Source organism: Seriola dumerili, unplaced genomic scaffold (genome assembly GCF_002260705.1).
Source record: "Seriola dumerili isolate Sdu_G_001 unplaced genomic scaffold, Sdu_1.0 BDQW01000129.1, whole genome shotgun sequence".
Taxonomy (NCBI): domain Eukaryota; kingdom Metazoa; phylum Chordata; class Actinopteri; order Carangiformes; family Carangidae; genus Seriola; species Seriola dumerili.
In genome coordinates this window covers 524274-544927 of record NW_019174384.1, presented here as the reverse complement: position 1 = coordinate 544927, position 20654 = coordinate 524274, and the positions used below count along the sequence as shown (strand labels likewise).

General features: G+C 38.7%; 2 protein-coding genes across 2 annotated transcripts; both read right to left on the bottom strand.

Moving 5' to 3' along the window:
* On the bottom strand, positions 1–4327 carry LOC111224313 (TNFAIP3-interacting protein 1-like). Its single transcript, XM_022748751.1, has 10 exons — positions 4256–4327; positions 3407–3510; positions 3197–3287; positions 2878–2952; positions 2716–2781; positions 2466–2585; positions 2236–2364; positions 2069–2146; positions 805–930; positions 1–713 (listed from the first exon to the last, which is right to left on the bottom strand). The coding sequence occupies exons 1-10, from the start codon at positions 4325–4327 to the stop codon at positions 582–584; spliced, it is 993 nt and encodes a 330-aa protein (XP_022604472.1). The 3' UTR covers positions 1–581.
* Positions 4328–12875: 8548 nt separating this feature from the next.
* On the bottom strand, positions 12876–19294 carry LOC111224346 (ADP-ribosyl cyclase/cyclic ADP-ribose hydrolase 1-like). The gene is made up of 8 exons (XM_022748801.1): positions 19003–19294; positions 17494–17620; positions 17243–17378; positions 16223–16305; positions 15122–15195; positions 14094–14180; positions 13805–13888; positions 12876–13707 (listed from the first exon to the last, which is right to left on the bottom strand). Exons 1-8 carry the CDS (start codon positions 19182–19184, stop codon positions 13650–13652), a joined length of 831 nt encoding a protein of 276 aa, XP_022604522.1. The 5' UTR covers positions 19185–19294; the 3' UTR covers positions 12876–13649.
* Between the last annotated feature and the right edge of the window lie 1360 nt (positions 19295–20654).

The following is a 20654-nucleotide window of genomic DNA, read 5'->3' as shown; positions in this document are numbered from 1 at the left end:
GATAAATAAACAAGAAAACAGGAAAAATACACATTCATAAATATACTGTCAAAATAAAAGTTCCTGTATACTTTCCCCCTGACTTCCCCTCTGACATGCCTCAGGTGCAGATGAGCTAAAACTGAAGGAATACCTGCAACAAAACACCTTTTTGCACCATTGATAAATATGATCCATGTCAATTTTATTTGGGTTGTGCAATAACTGATATCTCCCTCAGGACCAGTGTCACAGGAGCAGGAAGTGAGTACACTGGTGCATGGTGCACAGAACAAACTTGGTAAACACTAGGTAGAGTATTTTATGTCAGTCTTTGCTGCTTTTTGTCCTCTTGGGAAATGTGCATACAGAGATTCACGAGGTTTCTTTCTGTCCCCGCTGCAGGTCACCGAACAGGCCCAGACTGGGGGGCGACCTCGTTCCGGTCATGATGAAAACTACCTGAAGACGAGCGTGCAGCAGACAGTCGCAGATGTTCTTTTGTAGTCTCACCCTGCGAACGATGAGCTCTCATCCGGCCGTCGTACTCGAAGAGAGACTTCCATAAAGTGCAGCAAAATATTATAACACACACGCTCATTTCACAGTTTGTTATCAAGAGTGTATCGCCTCTGTGTCTGCATGCGGTGCTGTTTAACTGGCTGGACCTCCCAGTGTGGATGAGCAGTGCAGACACATTCGAGCACCGGTTGTGGAGGCTGAGTCCGAGTCACCTGTAAAAACAGAGAAAATATAGTAATGTCTATAAATTGTCATTTATAGTAGCAAACATGCCAGAATAGAAGAACATGAATTCTTACATACCTGTGATTTAAGGACATGCAGCTCGCTGCGAGCTTTCCTGAACCGATTCTCTAGCTCCAAATACTTGTCTTTAAGCTTCTCCCTGTCCTTCCGCTCCGTCAAAAAGTCTTCCTTGTAGATCTCAGCCTTTAAATTTGACGACAAAGAAACATGATGTAAGGATACAGATGGGCATTTTGGGAAAGTGCACGAAATGAATACGGTGGTTGGATGTTTTGGGAAATACCCTCCAGTCAGATGAGAAGATCGATACCACTCAGCTTACAGTTTCATATTTTATATACTGACATGAAAGAGGTATCGATCTTCTCATCTAACATTTCCCAAAATGTTGAACTATTCATTTAAATAACATGACGAGGTCAAAACCTAGTACATGTCTGAATCGCCTTTGGTCAAACCCGGATTTTATAACTGCGACGTCGTCTGATAAAATCACCAAACACATCTATTAAAGACTGAGCTGTGATTTCAGCTGCATCTACTTATAAAATGATCACTCGGAGAGAAGGTTAGAAGAGACAGAATATCTTTCTTATTTTGTCTCTCATGGTTCAGTCTTTATTTACCTCAACTCCAGAACATAACAGACTTTACTCAGGGGCCATAATCAGCCATAGCGGTCATTCATGTTAAAGTTACTACATTACATGATCATACAAACTCAACATTTCAAATTAAAAGCCCTCTAGCGTTTCAGTGGACAGAAACCCTTCATGTCTGAACCGGACTTTTATTGCTGTGCTGCAGTAAGCGTATTGTCTCATTTCTGGTTGCAGGTGTTTCTGTTGTTTACATGCTATTCAGATCAGCTAGTTTCTTTAGCAGTTAGCGATGACTCCTCTCTCTCCCTCCCTCTCTCCTGCTCTCTCTGCTCAGTGTGTCTTATGTTTAGTTAATCCTCTGCCTCAATTAGTAATAATGATACGTGTAGTGAAAGTAGGTCATATGCTGTAATGGAAGAGAGGCTCAGTGTATTGGAAGCGTTCCTCTGCTTCTGTTTGAAAAAAAAGTCTCTAAATCTAGCGACGATGCGCTAAGTTGGCAACACCACAGGCTGTGAATACCCCCCCCAACTGAGTTTGTTCGCACCAGAAACTCCAACTCAATGACGAGGCATTCACTGACCAGTGGTGAAACTATGATCACTCAGTCAGTCAGTCAATCTGTCAGGGACGTTCCAGATTATAGGGCTGGCCCTGCTGTTGCAAAAACGCACATATACAGCAAAGATACATATTTATATATGATGTGCAAAGCTAACCTGATGTTTCCACAGATCCTGTAGTGTTTCACTGCTCACCCCGAGAGGCTGCGTGGTCAGAAGAACCTCCTTCATGGCCTGCACAAACACATGAAAGCAACTGTAACAACACTGTTTTCGAAGGGTGCAAACACTCACGACGCTCAGTTGGCAGCAGCTCATCTCACCTTGTTCAGTCGTTTGATCTCCTCGTGCTGGTGCTGCCCCCTGCGGGTCAGGGTGCTGTTCTGCGCTCGCAGCTCTTGTGCTTCCTTTTCTAGTTTCAGTAGCTCCGATTGTACGTCAGCGTCGCCACTCTGTGAACATTTTTCCCACAGGGATCAAATTATTAAAACTCCATTTCACACAGTTAATCTAATCACACATGCCTTTAAAAAAACATGTTTGGTGCATTTACCCATTTGCTGTCCTCTCCTTTGAGTGTCCTGAATGTTTGTTTTTTATACAATGTGATCTGCGTTTCTTCTTCCTCACACGTCCCCTGTTCAAAGTGCAGTAATGCTTTTAAATCCTGGACCTGGGTGTTTAGGTAAAGAAAAGGACATGTGATGCAACACAGCCAGAAGAAGCAACAAGTAAAATAATAAAACAAACTGATAAGAGCTGAATAAACAGTGAGTAGGACTTTGAATTTGTCCCTTTCTTACTTTCTCTTTGTAGTACTGCACCATGGTTCGGTACTCTTTTGCCCATTTCTCATTAATAGAAAGAAGCTGAGTAAGACAGAAAAGAACATGAATCACATAAGTGGTAAAAGTACATGTTGTGTTTTGGGATGAATATAAATCTCAGTTCTGAAATCTACTCACTTCGTGCCTCTGGTCCTCCAAGATAAGTATCTGTGCTTTCATTCTGACGTCACTGTTGGCGGCACACACTTCCGACTGAGAGAAATAAGAGGAAGTATTCAAATTTGGCACACAGTGCAAGCATTAGATGGGCAATTATGCAACATGACTATATCCACGGACTTCCTTTTACACATTTTTGGAAGTTTTGCCTTTGACTGTTTCCAGTAACACAAAGAATGTCATTTCCATGTGGTCATGGAATCAAACGGTGACAGGGTGAGAATACATAACGCTCGCCCCAGACATTATCTTCCAGGGTTGCATCTGTGAACATTACCTGTCTGTCTCCCAGCACAGGGTCAGGATGAGACTCCGCAGCCGTGCGAGGCTTTTCACCAGTGGAGTGGCCCAGCAGACAAATATCATACCTGGAAACACATGATTTGCATTAGCGCTTACAGCAGCTTTAATGAATCTGCCATTATTTCGCGTTTTATCAATAACAAAATCATCAAATGTCTGACAGAGATGATGCGCCGTTTCTCACCTGTCTATATTTGGCAGTGATGGATACAATCTGTGAGTTGGTTTGTTGTCAGTGGCAACAGGTTTGCTGGCCTGTGGTCTGTCCATTGTGTTTTCACGCAGGGACTTAAAACACAGAGAAGAAGACACGTAAACCTCTGAGACAACAGAATCACATTATATACATGTATACATTTTAAAACATAACCAAACTTAAAAGTTATTTTAACTAATGCTGAAACATAAGTCAGCTAAGCGATGAGTCAGTTGCATTTTTAAATGTCTCATCGTTGCATCTGGGACCTTTAATGATACAGTTTTCACTATGTTTTAATATTTAATACATTAAAATGTAACACTTTGTTTTTACGTTCCCCTATTTAGCATTTATAAGCATTAAAGAAATGGTTTATAACTCACTATAATGTAACTGTAAACAGATAAGAGTGCTTATTAATGTATTTGTTCACTCTTTATGTGTTTACTTTTGAAACTCAATACTTTTGCATTTCCACTACTTGTACTAAAATTATAAATGCATGTTTTGTTTTGTTTTTTCATCCTTTTTTTTTATGTTGGAGCATTGGTGCGTTTACTGAAGTAAAAATATGTCACTACTATTTCCACCACAGTCTGATCTTCTATATGTTACATTTTTGGAGATGCTGTATCAATATTGCGAGGAGCTCAGCATGTGCTGCAAAGGCACAGGGCGGCAGCTGACTCAAACCCGCAGAGGATGTGAATTATCTCATCTCCACACAGTCATGTGACACCCCGTTATAATGAAGCGCAAACCTGGGGGTCTAGAAATCTAATAATAATTATTATAATAATAATGATAATAATGATAATAATAATAAAAACTCACCATAGTGTGATTCTGAGGTGTACAGATCCCTCTATAAAGCTGAGAGGCAGTGAAGCAGGACTCGCTCTGCATGTATAGTTATACTGAGGATACCGTGTGACGTGTTAAAACCAGCGCTGTCCAATCAGCTGTCGGGATTCCCTCTTCGTGGTCGCGCCGCTGCAGTCACAGACCATAACGAAGGAAAGGAAAGTACAACCAGTTGATCAACACCACGAGCGGTAAAAGACGAAATGTTTATGGTACGAATCGATGACTAAGAGAAAAATCTCTATCTACACTGCAAAAAATGAGCCTTATCATTCAGGATCAGATTTGATCCAGTTGATCAGTTTACTTCTTTATTACTTTTTTTATCTTAAAGGGAAACTCGCCCAGCTTGATAAATATTCATAATAATGAATGAATAAATAATATATACCAAATCACCATAAAATGAAAATTAATTAAGAAACAAAATCTTGTAAAAAATAAAGGTAAATGACTAAAATTAAATACATGAACCAATAGAAAAAAATGAACAACATAGTTAAAGTTAAATTAAATAACTTTTTTCAAGTTTCATGTCAGGAAATAAACATGATTAAATAGGTCTTTATAATCCTGCTGTATCTTTATCATTGGAGCTCTTTCAAAATAAAGGAATAAGTTGGAGATGCACTATCTTCTTTTTTCTTTCCTTTCTCTCTTTTTTTTTTTTTTTACAGTGTGCCGTTTGACGCCGTGTGAGAATTCATCTGTGTGCCGAGCGTCTTTTAACTTCCTGGGTGGGTAAACCGCACGCGCTTAAAATCCGGAAAACGTTTTTTTTTTTTTTTTTTTTAAAAAGTCATCAATATCGAGATGAAACTGTCCAACAAGAAAAATATGCAAAACCAACAAAAAAAAAAAACCTCTGGGCTGCGGGCTGAGGGAAAATCACACATCACGCAGGCTTATCGTCTTACACAATCTGCTCTTCTCAAAGGTGTTGACTCAGAGCGGACTTGTTTCAGGGAAGAAGGAGAGGGGAAAATACGCCGCCGATCCTCCTCCAGTAAACGACACTGTGCAGGGGACACAACCCATGTCCACTCATTTGTTCTTTCTTATAGAAAACCTAAATTACTGTATGTTATTTTCCATTTTTACACATAGATATAAGTGTAAGACCCCCCCCCCCCTCCCCCTCCCTCCTTAGAGATGAATGCAGGATCATCTACTGAGGAAAAGTCACCTCTGAAGCCCAAAGAAATATACATTGTAGAATACATTACATTCTCCTGGTGACACTTTTCACACCTTTCACACCTTTTTTTTTTTTTTTAAGTTTATTTACAGTTGTGTGTATGGATTTTTTTTTTTGTTGTTGAAGTTGGAGCTTCCACTTTCATAAATTTCAGTAGGTGCTGGGAAGGTTTCGGCAGGGTATTCTGGGATATCCCACTTTGCCCCGAGAGTCTTTTTTTTTTAAAGTCAAAATTAAAACAGAAAGTACTTTTATATATATATATATATATATATATATGTGTGTGTGTGTGTGTGTGTGATAATCAACCAAAACAGCTAAATGTGTGGATGTTACTGAGAAAACACTGTAATTATTTTTAGAGGAATAAAGTTGCAGTTGTGGACGGATTATGATCCCACTGGAAGACAGTAATTTGTGGCCAGTGTGTGTTTCTTTGTAGTTGTTTCATATTTCTTTTTGGTAGTTTTGCATCTCTTTCTAGTTGATCTGTAACTCTGTGCTCATCACATGACTCCTTCAAGTCATTTTGTGTCTGTTTGTGGCTGCTTCGTGTCTCTTTGTAGCTGTTTCGCATCTCTTTGTACCTCTTTCTAGTTGTTTTACAGTGAATATGTCTCCATAGTGAATGTAACTTGTGATGTGTTTGTTGGTGACATCTGTACATCTGTTACATTACATTACAGACTACACACACAGTTCATCGTCTTGCTCAAGGACACTTGAACACATGACCAGGAGGAACCAGAAACCTCAATTACAGCTGCCCCAACTCTTCCATTTTCTAACCCTCTTATGTGGTGCAGGGTTACTCTGGGCAGGAACTTGTTCCAGCTCAGATCAGATGGTGGAGCAGCACCTGGACGAGCTGGAGTTTACAAATCTGCAGGTCTCGTAGAGCTTGATTTGCTTGATTCACATTATTTGCGTATCTCACTCGGTTGTGGTGGTTTCCATTTGCTCATCCGACCTCAAAATCTACTCAGGCTTGGTGAAATGTAAATTTTCTGGCTTTAATAACTGCCTGGATGGTTAGTTTGTGGTAAAACCCTTGTTCTGGATAAACCCCAGATTTTTCCTACACTGCTACACCTGGTCCCAGGTTTGCTCTGTGGCAGTTTGATGAAACAGATTCATTCTGAAATGCAAGTGAGAAACTGAAACGGTAAACTAGGTGAAGACACAGGAATCCCCTTTGAGTCAGGGTGTCAAGACCAGGTAATGACACAAAACCACCTTTAGGGCTCTTTCTGTGTCAGCTGCACTTGAGGAAAACACATTTTGAAATACATTTTATCAGCGCAAACAAGTTGTTTTTTAGTGTACTTGCTCAAAAAATTGGATGGACTATACCTACAAATTTTAACAGCTGAAAACAGTCCTGATGGTGACAAAGTCATGTGAATTACTTGAGCTTGCTTCCTACTTGGCAAAAGAAAAATGTCACGTAAAGTGTGACGTATGTACTTAATGATTTCCACGATAGATAAATTTTAGCTTTACTCATCTGCTGATTTTTTTCTTTTGATCTTGAAACGCTTGTTATTGTCTTAAAAGCGCTAAATAAAGGTTATCACTTGTAGCGCAGCATGAGTGTCAGTGACTCAAACTGTGACCGTGTTTACTGACAGTTCAGAGTTTCTCACAGTACCCCATGTTGTGGTTTTACAGAAGGGGCCTTCTTCATGTAACACCTGTGCACTGAGAACCCCGAACAACTCTTCCCAGCACCGACACAGCCTGTTTACGGTACGAGTGACACAGCAGCAAGTCACTAGGAAGGAAAGGGGAGGTTTTCACTGTGATCGATGAGCCTCCTTCTTCCTGCCACAACAATCTCACTCCTCAAGGTTCACGAGTCAACCCTGCTCTTTATTTTGTTCCTGTCTGTGTCGCTTTGGTTCACACACATCATAGATAAGTCATTTTGCGGCCTACACCTACAAATATAAAACCAAGAGCAGGTTTGATTTTCTTTATGATCACTTTCTATTCTGTCAGTGGTTTAGTGGTTTTGCATATCTACACGCACCTTAGTCTAACCTTTGGCAGAGGCTTTGAGTTTCACATGGAGCAAAAAAGAAAGCAAAAATGGTGTGTTTAGCAGAAATACAACTAAGATGATCAACTAAGCAAATGTTCGCTAAGGTGTACCTGTAGTAATAAATATTTGAGAACATTTAATTCCTCATCATTTTTGGTCGTGTGGTGTGAGACAAGTGCCCACCAAACTCCTGGAATTACTTCATACAAAGTCAAACTAAAGAAAACCTTTTAGGTTTTGTCTCCAAAAAACAAACAAGTGACTTCACATAAATTCACAACATGTTTCAACATTTTATTTCAAAATATTTATATATACATATCTTTTTAATTTCCAAGCCAGGAAGAAGAGAAATCATCAGTAAAACTGTAATTTGATAGCTGCTCTGATATTTTAACAGCACGTGATATTTTACCAGAAATTAAAAACCAAACAAAACAAAACAAAACAAAAACAAAAAACCCTGGGCCAGAACAACTGGAGTGTGGGCCCCTTAAAACAAACAGACTCCACAAGGCTTGGTCTTGCTCGACTTGCACTTCTTGATGTGAGCCCTACAAGATAGACAAAATGACAAATTAATATACGAATTACAGGGGGTTGAGGGGTTGGGGTGCGTGGGGGGTGACTCCCTCCGGATTAAGACAAGGCGGTAAAAACAACAGTCCTGGGGGGTTGCAACTTCTGTGTATTTTTTCCCCTGTAATTTTAACTATTACAATATTCCTACTTGGAATAATCTTGTGATATGATTTTTGTCCACCCCTAAAGTGGGCCGTACCATTCCCTAACTTTCCTTACTCGCGTCAGTGGCTCGCGCTGCGTCTCTGCCCCCGTGCGACAGCGATGGTAAATGTAAGTTTCAGTAACAAACTATTCGGTGGTTTAATACACTTTACTGTCTTACCCACACAGTTTCTGAATGAGACTGTGTGAAGTATCTACAGATGAACGCTCACGTTATCTTGTTTCTAACTTTTGCCGCAAGTTACAGTTGAGCTAACTAATGTTAGCTAGCTGATAGCGCCCATTCATTTCCAATGTTAGCTCAGTCATTTCATTACCAATATGTAATGTTAGCTAAAACTGGTGCTCAGTCACTAACAGTGAGACAGTGGGGATTAGGTGTTGTAGTTTTGAGATGAGTTTTAATATTTATATTTACAGTCTTTTGTGTGGCTTAGTTAGTCTTTTAACTATTTGGGTATTAGGTTTTTAAGAAACACCCTCTTTGTTTTCAGTCAGGAATTCAGGAGTTTTATCTGGTTTGGTAATTGAACAATATTAAAATACATGTGTGGTGAAGGCTAAGTAATTGTATTCGCAATGGTGGAGAGAAATTAAGTGCATTTCAACTTTTTTGGCTTCTTACATCTTACAAAAAGCAGCGTTTAATCTCTGTAACATTTCAGATGTCTGAGTTGTTAACAGTTACCAAATAGTGATTTTTCCCTCTAAACTTCTCACATGCTCTCATTACTATAAATGTTGAAATGATCACATATCTCATCAAATATCAAAGATTAAAGACCAAGTCTTAAAACTGAAAACACATTTATGAACCAGAACTTTCCTCTCTGATTAATCATCTGATGACCCCTCAGATTTACCTGGTGACCCTGCAAAGAGTCTGTCCTCTCTTCTTTTTTGTGGACATCAATGGAGCACCTTTGGAGATGTTTGACCCTGTTCGATTTACGACGTCCTGGGTGAAAGCTGGTCATCGTTTGTCAACATCATGGGAGGAAGGCCCAGGAGGGTCAACCCAAACCTCTGTGGTCAATTCTTTAAGGTAAGACTGATTTGATAGAGTTTGCATTATGCTACTTGCTAAGGCCTGAAACATTAACCTAGCCACTCCTTAAAGACATAGACCACACAAAAATCTAACTTTGTCAACTGTTTTTTTTTACCTTGAAAATAGTCTAATTGAAAAAAATTAATTCATACTCTACAGGAACTTTTTTGTAGAATTCATATGTTTCTCACTTCTGAATTAATGGAAAAGATAGGATTCACTCCATCTTAGGCTTTTGAGCCAGTAGACCTCTTTGTTAGGTTGATGGTGTTTCTGGTTCTGCTACAGCATCGTGTGGGTCTGTATTTGAGTGGAAATGATGGTCTGCTGTTGATGTTTGCGTGTGTGGGTCTGATGTGCTGGCAGTTTTACTCTTGAATACTTTGTTGGTGAGCCCTGACTACAAAAGTTGTTGTGTGGTACATTCTTCATGAGCTGGTGTTATGGATTTGATTCATCATCATCATCTACAGACTGTAGACTTTAAATTAAACAAGCATGGTACTGTAAGGATTGTAAGACTTCAATCACTGAAGCACGCGCCTGCGCTGTACTGGGAAAAAAGTTGACCCCCCTGATTATCACTGTAAAATTCGCACTCTGGCATCACATAAATGTATAGTTCATGTAATCCGTATATATGGGAATTTGGTGCATGGTGTCAAAGACACATGGTCTTTTGCCCAAATCATCCACCCTTACATCCATGTCATTGAAAAGGTCATAAACAGGTCACTGTAAGAGTTAGAATAAATGACCACTGCTGTTTTTCCCGGCTGTACTTACCTAGGTGCTGGCTTGCAGTTATGGTTAATTCCTTTCTTATTCAGTTCTGCCCATAAGGCCTGTAAATTCTTAGAGTTACACATTGACCTAAGTTGGAGAAATACAGGGGAAAAAGTTTTAGTTAAGATTTTTTCCATTTTTTTTTTGCTGTGTCTTCCTGCTCTTTACAAACATCTGACTAAAATGCACAGAAAAATGACAGTTCTTAGAAAAATTCATAAGTAATACTTTGTTTTAATGCGTCACTGAACTCCAATTTATTTCCACATAATCTCCTGCGTGGGATCAGTTCCAGTTATTTCTAAATGCTAAGATAGTACCACCATGACACATCTATTCCAAGGACAGCTGTGTTTCAAATTCAGCATAAATGTAGATAAAGTTTCCAATAATAAATAAATAAATATTCACAGCGGTTTAAATGGAGCAATTTCTTTCATGGGAATTCATATAAGTCAATAATAAACTCAACACAACCAACTGAAGTCAATGAAATAACGGTCTCAAAATGGTTCAAGATATAATTGGGTAATGGCAGACCAGTAAAATAAAAAATAATAAACTAATAATAATGATAAATAACAACGAGAAACAACAAGAAAAAAACGTTAAACTTACTCTTTTCCATCGACCAGAACTACATTCAGGCGACTCACAACAGAGCTTCTTAGATTCTTTACCTCAAGTGCAAAACAACTACAAGCAAAAAGAAGAAGAAGAAATCCTTTCAACAGGGACTCAGACTCTCACAGACTTCAGGATTTCTGTTTCTGCCTTCTACAAGGTAATGAATTAAATTATATGATTCTGGATAAACAGGGATGTAATCTGAAAGTCGTCTGAGTGGAGGAGGCAGACAACCACGAGGCGGTAATTCCAGTTTTTCATTAAGTTCCACAAAACTGTTGAGAAATGGGAGTTTAGTGCTCACCTGTTGGGATCAAATGGTTCTTTTCTGCCTCCATTTAACATTGCAGTGACTTCCCCACAGGCATAGTCTGCAAACTAGAGACATAAAGACATGATGGTAAAGACATTCAGACATTATGTTTGGATTTCTTGTTGGGCACTTACTTGAGCCGAGGTTTTCCTCCAGAATGAGCGATAAGAGCTGTTCACACAGCCATTGGACTCTGGGCACAACTTTGTGAATGTCTCTAGAACAACACACACATGCACATTCAAATGTTAATTAGTGTTTCGATGGAGCTGGTTGGAGTTTGCTTCGGTGAGTTGTTGACATAAAACAGAACAGACACCTCAGGATGGACAAAGGTTTAATATGTAGATTCGGTCTGTGTGTTTAATGAACGTCTTGCCAGCTTCAACAGGCAGAATAAGATACTGTTTGTCATCTGCAGATTTGTCACCATTGTACTTAAGGGGATGTTTTTACATTGCAAACTGTGCATTTGAAGGATCTTACCTTTGCTGCCTTCCTTTCCGCACCAGCTCTGACCATCCAGGACAAATCCCAGTAGAGTTTTCTCCAGGTTAAAACAGCCTGGATTATTCTTGGTGTACCGAGAGACTAAATCCTTTGTGTCGCTCCAGAGCGTCATCTAACCCAGAAACAGTTCATATCACATTGTTGAATGTATTATTCTCTGGAAATTAGCTCTGATTAGGTAATGTACAAGAATTTGTGATGTTTACTTGGCTGCATGGATGATCGAACTTGACCGTAGACATTAAGGAGTTATAGTTTTCCACAGGAACATCACATTTGTGTCTCCCAACGTAGGCTCCTTCAAAGACATTCAGTGCATTTTGACAGTAGTCCCTGAAAAATAAATAACAAGTGTTTATGATGTGAAATGTGAATCTACCTTAGTTTGTTCTGACATCCCTCTCACTCATTAAAACCAACAGGTTATTGGTGTCAAGCTCACGAAAGAGCAGCACAAGTGTCAAACCTGAACTGAAGTGTAAAAGGACTGAAACTTTATCTAGTACAAACACTTACTTTTTTCCTTCCCCCATGAATTTCTCACATCTGTACATGAAATTTGCTCTGAACTGCTTCGTCCGAGGCAGGTAAAGTCCCAGTGGGACTCCAATAATAATGCCAAGCACTGCAAGAGCAGCAAGAACGCAGATCCCGATCATAGTCGGAGACATTTTTGTTTCTCTATTTAAAAATCCAAAAGGTTTGAACAAGTTGAGAGGTGTTATTGAAAACTCTCACGCTCACAGTGGGGCTGGAGGTGGCGGCTCATTGCTCCTTATAGATAAAGCTCTGTTCAAAGGCCATGTTCAAAGGATGCCAGCTATCATAATATTATAAAAGTTATTTATTATTGGACGTTTGATACTACTGTGCTGTACTTACAGTGTTGTGATCACAAATTACAAATGGCTTCATTTTCGTACTTCATATAGCGTCCTACAACATGTTCTCATTTTGTCATTAAGGGTTGCTGAGTGGAGACACACTAAAACACTAAAACTAAAAACACAGTAAAGTGTGCAACAATGAAGGGATCTGACTATTTTCTGAAGCCCCACTGTATATTTCTACCATGAATTAAATCAAAGTGAACTGGAACTCAAGGCATCTAGACGACAGGAGAAAAAGATTGCAACTGCCACTTGCATGCTTTGGGAAACAGATGAAGGCCAGCAGAAATGAATGGGCTGAAACATGCACAACTGCCTGTGTGGAGCTTAAAAGATGAAGGTCTTTAGTTCAACTTTACTATTTCATTTTAAATCCAGTAAGCTGTGAAGGTAGAGCCCAAGCAATAAAACCATATCACTTTCCTTATTTTATTGTAGGTTAATCATTATACCGGGACAGTTTTTATAGTTGCATCGATGTCAGTATTTTATGATTTTCTTTTATGACAGATTACATAACAAGAAGTTTCCCATTTAAGCCACATGTTGATAGTTAGAAAGTGAAACAGAGACAAAAACTGTTTTATATTTGTTTCAAAGTGTTTAGCAAAAAAGGTGTAAGTGCAATATTTTAGTATTATAAAAAAATACAAACATTGTTCTTTTTTATGAACTTAATCTGACAACAATCAATCAAGATTGATTTTATATACACACATACTCAAATACAAAAAAACCCATCTCATCAAATACATTGTTCTTATTCATCTTTTTTTCATTATCCAGCTTTAGTATCCAAAGACAATTTCACAGCCTCATATTTATACTTTTAATTAAAAAAAAAATATTGTAAATTGTGTTACACCGGGCAGGAGATTGTCAGTTGAACATAATTAGATAGGAGCAGTGGTGCTCTTCCTTACAGTATATGACACTTAACCACAACCCTTAATAGAACTGATGCAAAGCTTCCCCATCACACCATGAACCTTTTTACCACAAAATACGGACATGCTTTGTCACATCGTAAAAAATGCCCACTTAAATTTTATGTAAAAAGACACATTTCACATTAAGTCAAACTGGCCCACGTGTTTGAAAAGAATTAAATCTACAAAAAAGATAAATAAAGCACATTCAGTGATTCCCAAAAACAAACTGTAGACAGCTGGTTGTTGTTGTGTGTTATCTGACATTTTCACCAACAGGAGCCACACGGTTTCTCTGGGTGGTCGCTGCACTCCTCAATCTGAAATCTACAAACAGAGGCAGAATAAAACCAAGTCAACAAACTGTGTGATAAAAGAAACGTACATGTGATCACCTTGTCTCACGCACACATGCTGTACTTACTCAGTCACTTCGGTGCAGTTATATTTAATCCCTTTATCCAGCTCTTTCTGTAAGTCCTTTAAAGATGCATTTGTGCAGTTTGTGCTGAAGAGAAGAAAAGCACAAATGATACAGAAAAACATGATTTTAGGATCAATTTTCCCAGTGTGAGTGTAAGTTTGTCTGCAGTCTTGTGTGTCAAATGTTGTGTATAACCACCGTGGAAGAAGATGCAGAACATTCATGTATTTATTACATTCAAAATGAACAAAAAAGGAGGAAAATTGTTTTGCAAAAGTCTTCATCTTACACAGCGTTCTTCTGCGTGACCAGCACAACATTCAGGCGTTTCATCTTGGTGGCGTTAAATCTCTTAACTTCGATGCTCGCAAAAACACTGACAGCAGGAATAAAAGAGCACAACTTAGAGACTTCAACTTGCATTATACAGTACTTTCACACTCTTATAATTCACTTGTTTTGTCATGTAAATACCTGCAGTAGGAGGCAAATAAGCAAAACAGTAAAACAGTCCCTTCACTTATGGTATTGTTTTGGACAAAGACAATAATTCTCAAATCATAAGTCAGTATTTCAAAAACACAGAAAATGTAGACTTATATTTTTGTTGTTTTTTTTTTTTTTTAGGACAAACCTTAAGTGTTTGAGAATACATTTCAAATGAAATGTAATGTTTGCAGTAGTTATACAATGCAGTAAAATTGAATGAAATTTAAAAAGATTCTGCAAGCGCCCTGCTTTCACACACCCTAATCTTAACCCTTAACCATCGTAAATCATCATATCATAAATATTATAATTTGTGGCATTTTTCAAACATCCCCTAGAGGATTTGCTGCTTTCTCTTAGAGTGTATCTCTGACAAAACAAGCTGCCTCTGTGAAACTGTGATGTGCATATGCACCATTTCCCAGCATTATATCTACTAAATGCTTAATCAACAAAATACTCTGCCGATTGACTGATAATGAAACTAATCATAAGCTGCAGACTACATGAGACTATAGTTCCAAAGTTTGTCCAGCAGGTGGCAGGAATAGCAAGAGCACAGCTTTACTGATTGATTTACAGAGAAGGCAAAGAAACTGACGGGCGCCTCATCCATCAAGACTAGAATAAATCTCCCAGCTGAAAGTCTGCTAACGAAGAAGAAAGTAGTATTGAGATCAGACTTGTATAATGTTGCTTTGACCACATCTTCTGACATCCTAAGTGCATCTGTCCCTGTCAAAATGTTGCATGAACATTAGAAAAGATGTATGTCTTCTCTTACTGTTCTCACTGACTGTTCAACACAGGAAGTGCAGAGCTGCTTACCTCGTGGGACTGAACGGTGTGGTGATGGATCCGTTTAGCATTGCTGTGACATCACCACAGGCAACATCTGCAAGCTACACACATGAAGAGGGTGTTAAATTAAAAGGCACTTTGGACTTTGAAAAAAAACAAACAAACAAAAAAAAAAACATCATCTCATTTTGAAAAATAACTTAATAGTTGACAGCTCTAATTAATGGGAGGTATATTGTATGTTTTCATCAGGACGTGTGAGGTTGGATGCTAAACATCACTAAGACTCAGTTCTATAGCCTGGTGGCACTTTGAGTGACAGGTGGGTCAGCGAAGTCTCGGCTCCACACACGCCCCATCTCTTTGTTTGATTAGCTGGGAGTCAGGGGCGTAGTCAGGCACTGCCAAGATGGCAATGGCAAAGCAGCTCACTCTGTAGCTTCAAAACCGCTCTTTAGAAACCTATGGGTGACGTCACCCTTCTTTGTTTACAGTCTATGGTTACTATGCAGATCAGCTGTTTCAGTCCGACAGTATTCTCAATATTAATTTTGGAGTGACCTTTCTGCAGCTGAAGGTTGTAGTTCACGTCTTGCTGCAGGCTGGTTAAGTGTGATTACAGATGCAGCAGGGCCTATTCTTAAACAAATCAGTTTAAGCGAAAACTCTCTCCTTTTTACTACTATCCTTACTCTTATAAAGGATCTGTAAGATTCCTGTAAGATTTTGACATATTGTCTTGCTGCACTTTTGAGGAAACACCTGTGTGTAGTGAAAACGCGATGTAAGGTCAGATTTGCCTCACATCAGCTGCTGAGCTGCTTTTCTAAAGATGCCAGCAGAAGCTGGAGTAAATCTGTGAGGGCTCCTCTCATTGTGTGGGTTGCTGCTGCTCACTCAGGAGAGAGCTACACAATGTGGCTCCATGGAGACCAACACAAAGCCTCATTGATGAAGAACCAGGCAGAGTGACCTTTTTCTTTTTCTCCATCATAATCCCTTATACACAGGAGAGATTTGCTGTACCTCATGTTCCACATATGTGCTATTTTAACCACAGCTTGATCCTTTGCTTTTTTTTTTTTTTTTCTTTGCAAAGAAATTGGTGAATTCTTGTCGGTAACTTACAGCAGCTGAGGCTCGGTTCCAAAATGAGCGAACCGGGTTGTTTTCGCATTCGCTCCAACCTGGGCAGCCGGTTGTGAATGTTTCTAGAACAACACACACACACACAAACACATTCAGATCTTTATTTCCATTTCTGTGTAGCTGATAGGAGTTTGCTTTGGTGAGCCACTGACAAAACAGAAACCTCAGGATGTCACATTCCCACAAGGAAACAGAAAACAGGTATTAAAAACATAAAACCTTTATGCATAATTGTGTTCATACAATTACAGTATCTATTGGAGGAGAATAATAAATAAATTTAAGGAGTTAAAGGAACATTTTGACATTTTGGGAAATGGGATTATAAAAAGACAGTTAGTTAAATTTAGCTCAAAGACTGGAAAATGCACACCTTGTTTAATCTGTGCCAAAACTGTGACAGACTATTAATAAGGACGAAGCAACTTCCTGGAGTCTTGTGGTCACTGTGAAAGTTACTGTCCCCAGCCAAGCTAGCTGGTTCCAGTCTTAGTGCTAATCTAAGATAACCGGCTGCTGGTATTAGCTTTGTATTTAGCATACAGTGACAACAATGAATTCTTATATAACTCTATCTATCACCCTCTGATAGAAGTGCTGTTACAGAATCTGGCTGATCTTGTTTGTTTGGTGTTTAGTGAGTGGCAGTAGCTGCTAGTATATGATTTAATGATATTTTTTGGACCTAAGGTGTTGCTGTACCACATTGTCAGTGTTGGGGAAGCTACTTTGAAAACTTGAAAGCTTTGCAATCTACCAATTACTTCAAACTGGAAGAAGTTGATTTAGAGCAAAGCTAAGCAAAGCTTGATTAAATAAAGCTACTTTGAATAAGTAGTTCAAACTACCAACACCAACCAACACCTGCACTACAAACAGTTTGAGTATGTGATGGTGGCTGCCTGACGAAGAAGAATATATTTGACGTTGTTGTTGTTGTTGTTGTTGGATGTAAAGTAATTTGGCCATGTATTTGGCAAATAGTAAACTCAGTCTTACCACTGCTGCCCTCCTTTCCACACCAGGTCAGACCATCCAGGACAGATCCCAACAGCATGTCCTCCAGGGTCAGAAAACAATCTCTGTTTGCAGTGAATTTATGGACCAGATTCTTTGTTTTGCTCCAGAACATCATCTAATCCCCCCCCCCAGCCCCCAACACACACACAAAAAGACAAACAAAACAAAAAACAGTTCATATCACAATATTAAACACATTATTCTTTGTTAAGATAGATGATGATATTTACTCTGTTGCACTGAGGTTTGAAGGGGGCGGCAGCAATGAGAGGATCATAGGCTTCCATGGGAACTTCACAAGGGTCCTTCCCTACGTATGCCTGTTTAAATACATCCCATATCTTTTCACAGTCGTTTCTGAAAAGTAAGTGACAGTTCTGCTTAGTCTCAGGAATATGGAAGCCCAAAAAGTACAACCTTCTCCTCAACTAACTTGTGTTTTTTGACATGGGGAAACACAGTATTCACCCTTCCCTTAAAAGTAAAGAAACAGTTTCAGATAAGAACACGGTATCAGGGTTTGGAAGTACCTGACACAGTATGTCCAGTCCATATTATCAGTAAATGTGAATTTATCACAACAGATAATGCAGCAAAATGAGCACAGCCTCGTTCAGATAAAAACTGCTGAAGTCTAGGAAATGTGTAAATGTATATGTTTATTGCTGCAGTCACAGTTGAGGCCGGTGTTGTACTGCACTACAGCGTAAAGCTATTTTGACGTTTTTGTCCAGTTTACGTACTTGAGGGGGGCAGAATAGTAGACATACCTCTCCCTGTAATGCAGTTTAGTACAGCACCTGTCCTCAATGCTAAAACCACATATGACATTGTCAACAATAGCTTGATATTATGGTGGAAAAACTGTCCTGGCATTAGCCTGGACAGGTGTAGCTAATGAAGTGGACACTGATTTTACATCTGTTGGTTTTATGACTTTTTTGTGAAGCTCTTTGTCACTATTATTATTATTTTTTAAAGTACTATATTAAGTTATTATTATAAATAAAACTTACACCCTACACACTATGTCCAGTTCATATTTGTGGTCAATATTAGCTTAATTACAATGAATAATCCAGAAAAAAATCAATCATGACACTGTTTATCCAGTGAACAGTATCTGCAGGCAGTGCAGAAACAAGACACGGGAGTTAATCATTGCCTGGACTAACAAAAAGACCTTCAACTTTAACATCGAATTTACTTTCAGACATTTTTATCTGTAGGACACTGAAGTCTACAATGAAGATAATAATGTTTTTCTTGAAACTGTTGTGCAGAGGTGTTCACCTGAACTTAATGCTCATTTTGTAGAGTGTAGTTTGTGGTGCCGTTGAGGGTTATTTCCCTCTGCAGAGATGTGTTTCTCTATCATTTAGCTTTCTCTCAGTGATAAACAGCCTATTTAGATGGACTTTACAAAATAATATAGCCTTGAACGCAACATAATTCAACAGCACCACAATCTACATCTTCCCAAAACACATGAATCAACACCCCTCTGAATCAACACCCCCCTCTAACATTCATGGAGGTGGGATTGACTGCAGGGCTCCAGCATTAGGTTTAGTTGTAGGTATCCAGTAAACAATTTAAGCACATATATTTATATGACATAACATATCTTAAATTACACAGTTTTTATTGTTTCCTTTTTATATTACCAAGCTGAGACTCTGCTCTTAACTTTATACTTAATATTCTGCACATAAACTTTAAAAAATGAAAACACTTACCTGCTGAATTTCTTACACCTATCAATAAAAATTGGTTTTAGTTGGTCTGTATTGTGACGTAGCGTCAGTGTCAGCGTAACAGCGAGTGTAATGATAATAACTAGGACAAAGATGACGCTTAAAATGACGCAGCGTCTCCGCTGTCTCTTATCCGGAGGTCGGTATCCTCCGGTATACTCCATTTAAAAGTCCCCTAAACTTGAAACTCCGGGTAAATTCCGGTGGACGTTTGTAAGTTGCTGTGGACGCTTGTTGACACCCAACGTCGCTCGCGCCCGGACGTCTATTTATGGAGACGGGCGCGTGCGCTGGTTCGTGAAGGAATCTCGAATCTCTGTCATGGTGGAGCTGAGGTCGAGGGTCACTTCAAGACCGTTACAAACTAAAGTAAAAATAAAATAAATAAGTATAAGCCTTACTTTTTTTTTTTTTGCATTAAAATGTACTTTAATGTTGCAGCTGGTAAAAGTTGGGTTACTTATTTTTTATATAGGCCTCTATATTTATTATATAATATTACAATATACTATATTTACAATACTATAAGTCACAATCTGCAAAGTAAAAAAATTTAGTGGAGTGAAAAATAAATTATTAACATTTTGAAATGTTGTAGATGTATAACTCAAGTAAAGTACAAGTACCTCAAAATTGTTAGTTAGTTAGTTAATTAGTTAGTTAGTTTAAATTCTTAAAAATATTGGGGACATGACCTAATGGCAGCTACAGCCTTGAATACAAGGATCTCCACCTGCCTGCACTACGCTTCAGACAGTCAGACTGCACAAAAATATACCTGTGGAGCAGCATAAACGAGTTTGGAACCGTTTCTTTCGTTGAGCCATTTTTGTTTTTGTTTCTCCCAAGTAGTTTAATAATAAAGAGCTGTTATAATAGCTGGGTGAAGTGCCTGAAGTCATGTTTTAAACGATTTGTGTGGGCTGTAAATCAAATGACATGGCATAACTATCAACAGTGAGCATGTTGGGAAATGCCACAGACGTTTGAGCACAAGCAGGAGGCTCAAAAGCAAAGGTTAAACATTCCAGTAAACTGGTTATACATCTGTTTTCTACACTAACACTAGCATGTAATTTGGTGGACGCTTCCTGCTCTAATAATGTAGTATCACAAATTACTTACATTTATTACCTTAAGTATGTTGTGGTTTCAAGTTCAAACCAAACCCTAGTGGCTTTGATAACACCAGGATATACCTATTGTGAAATAAAAACAAATAAAGAGGATAAAGCAAATAGCATCTGAATGGGTGTGTTCCAGCCTGAAAACTGAGCGCAGGAAAAAAAACAAAACAAAAACAGGATGTTCAGGGTCTGCAGTATTTCCTTGGTGGGAGATGGGTGTTTCAGACATGGCTGGATTTGCCTCTTATTAGGCCCCAAAAATGAGCTGCTCGACCCCAATTAACCAATCTAATTAAATGATGTGTACTGTCTTTATGTGCCTGAATGAAATTGCTGTTTGGCCATTTAATTAAAATCATTACATAGACCTTATCTGCTAATGAATTGGATCAATGGAAATGAAAGAAAACACTGCTTTAAGTCTGGTGTCTGACCTCTGTCTAGTTACAGGTTATTACTTTATTTGCAATGTGGATTTACAATATCATCATCTTATTTAAATCCAGC

What these genes read in the sequence shown, in the direction of transcription:
- LOC111224313 (XM_022748751.1), bottom strand. Translation starts at nt 4,327, where the DNA reads ATGCAGAGCGAGTCCTGCTTCACTGCCTCTCAGCTTTATAGAGGGATC. An exon ending in CACCTCAGAATCACACTATG is followed by an intron (nt 3,511 to 4,255) that starts GTGAGTTTTTAT and finishes CTGTGTTTTAAG; the next exon opens with TCCCTGCGTGAAAACACAAT. An exon ending in AAGGAGAGGACAGCAAATGG is followed by an intron (nt 2,365 to 2,465) that starts GTAAATGCACCA and finishes AAATGTTCACAG; the next exon opens with AGTGGCGACGCTGACGTACA.
- LOC111224346 (XM_022748801.1), bottom strand. Translation starts at nt 19,184, where the DNA reads ATGGAGTATACCGGAGGATACCGACCTCCGGATAAGAGACAGCGGAGA. An exon ending in TGGAAAGGAGGGCAGCAGTG is followed by an intron (nt 16,306 to 17,242) that starts GTAAGACTGAGT and finishes GTGTTGTTCTAG; the next exon opens with AAACATTCACAACCGGCTGC. An exon ending in ACACCGTTCAGTCCCACGAG is followed by an intron (nt 14,181 to 15,121) that starts GTAAGCAGCTCT and finishes TCCTGCTGTCAG; the next exon opens with TGTTTTTGCGAGCATCGAAG.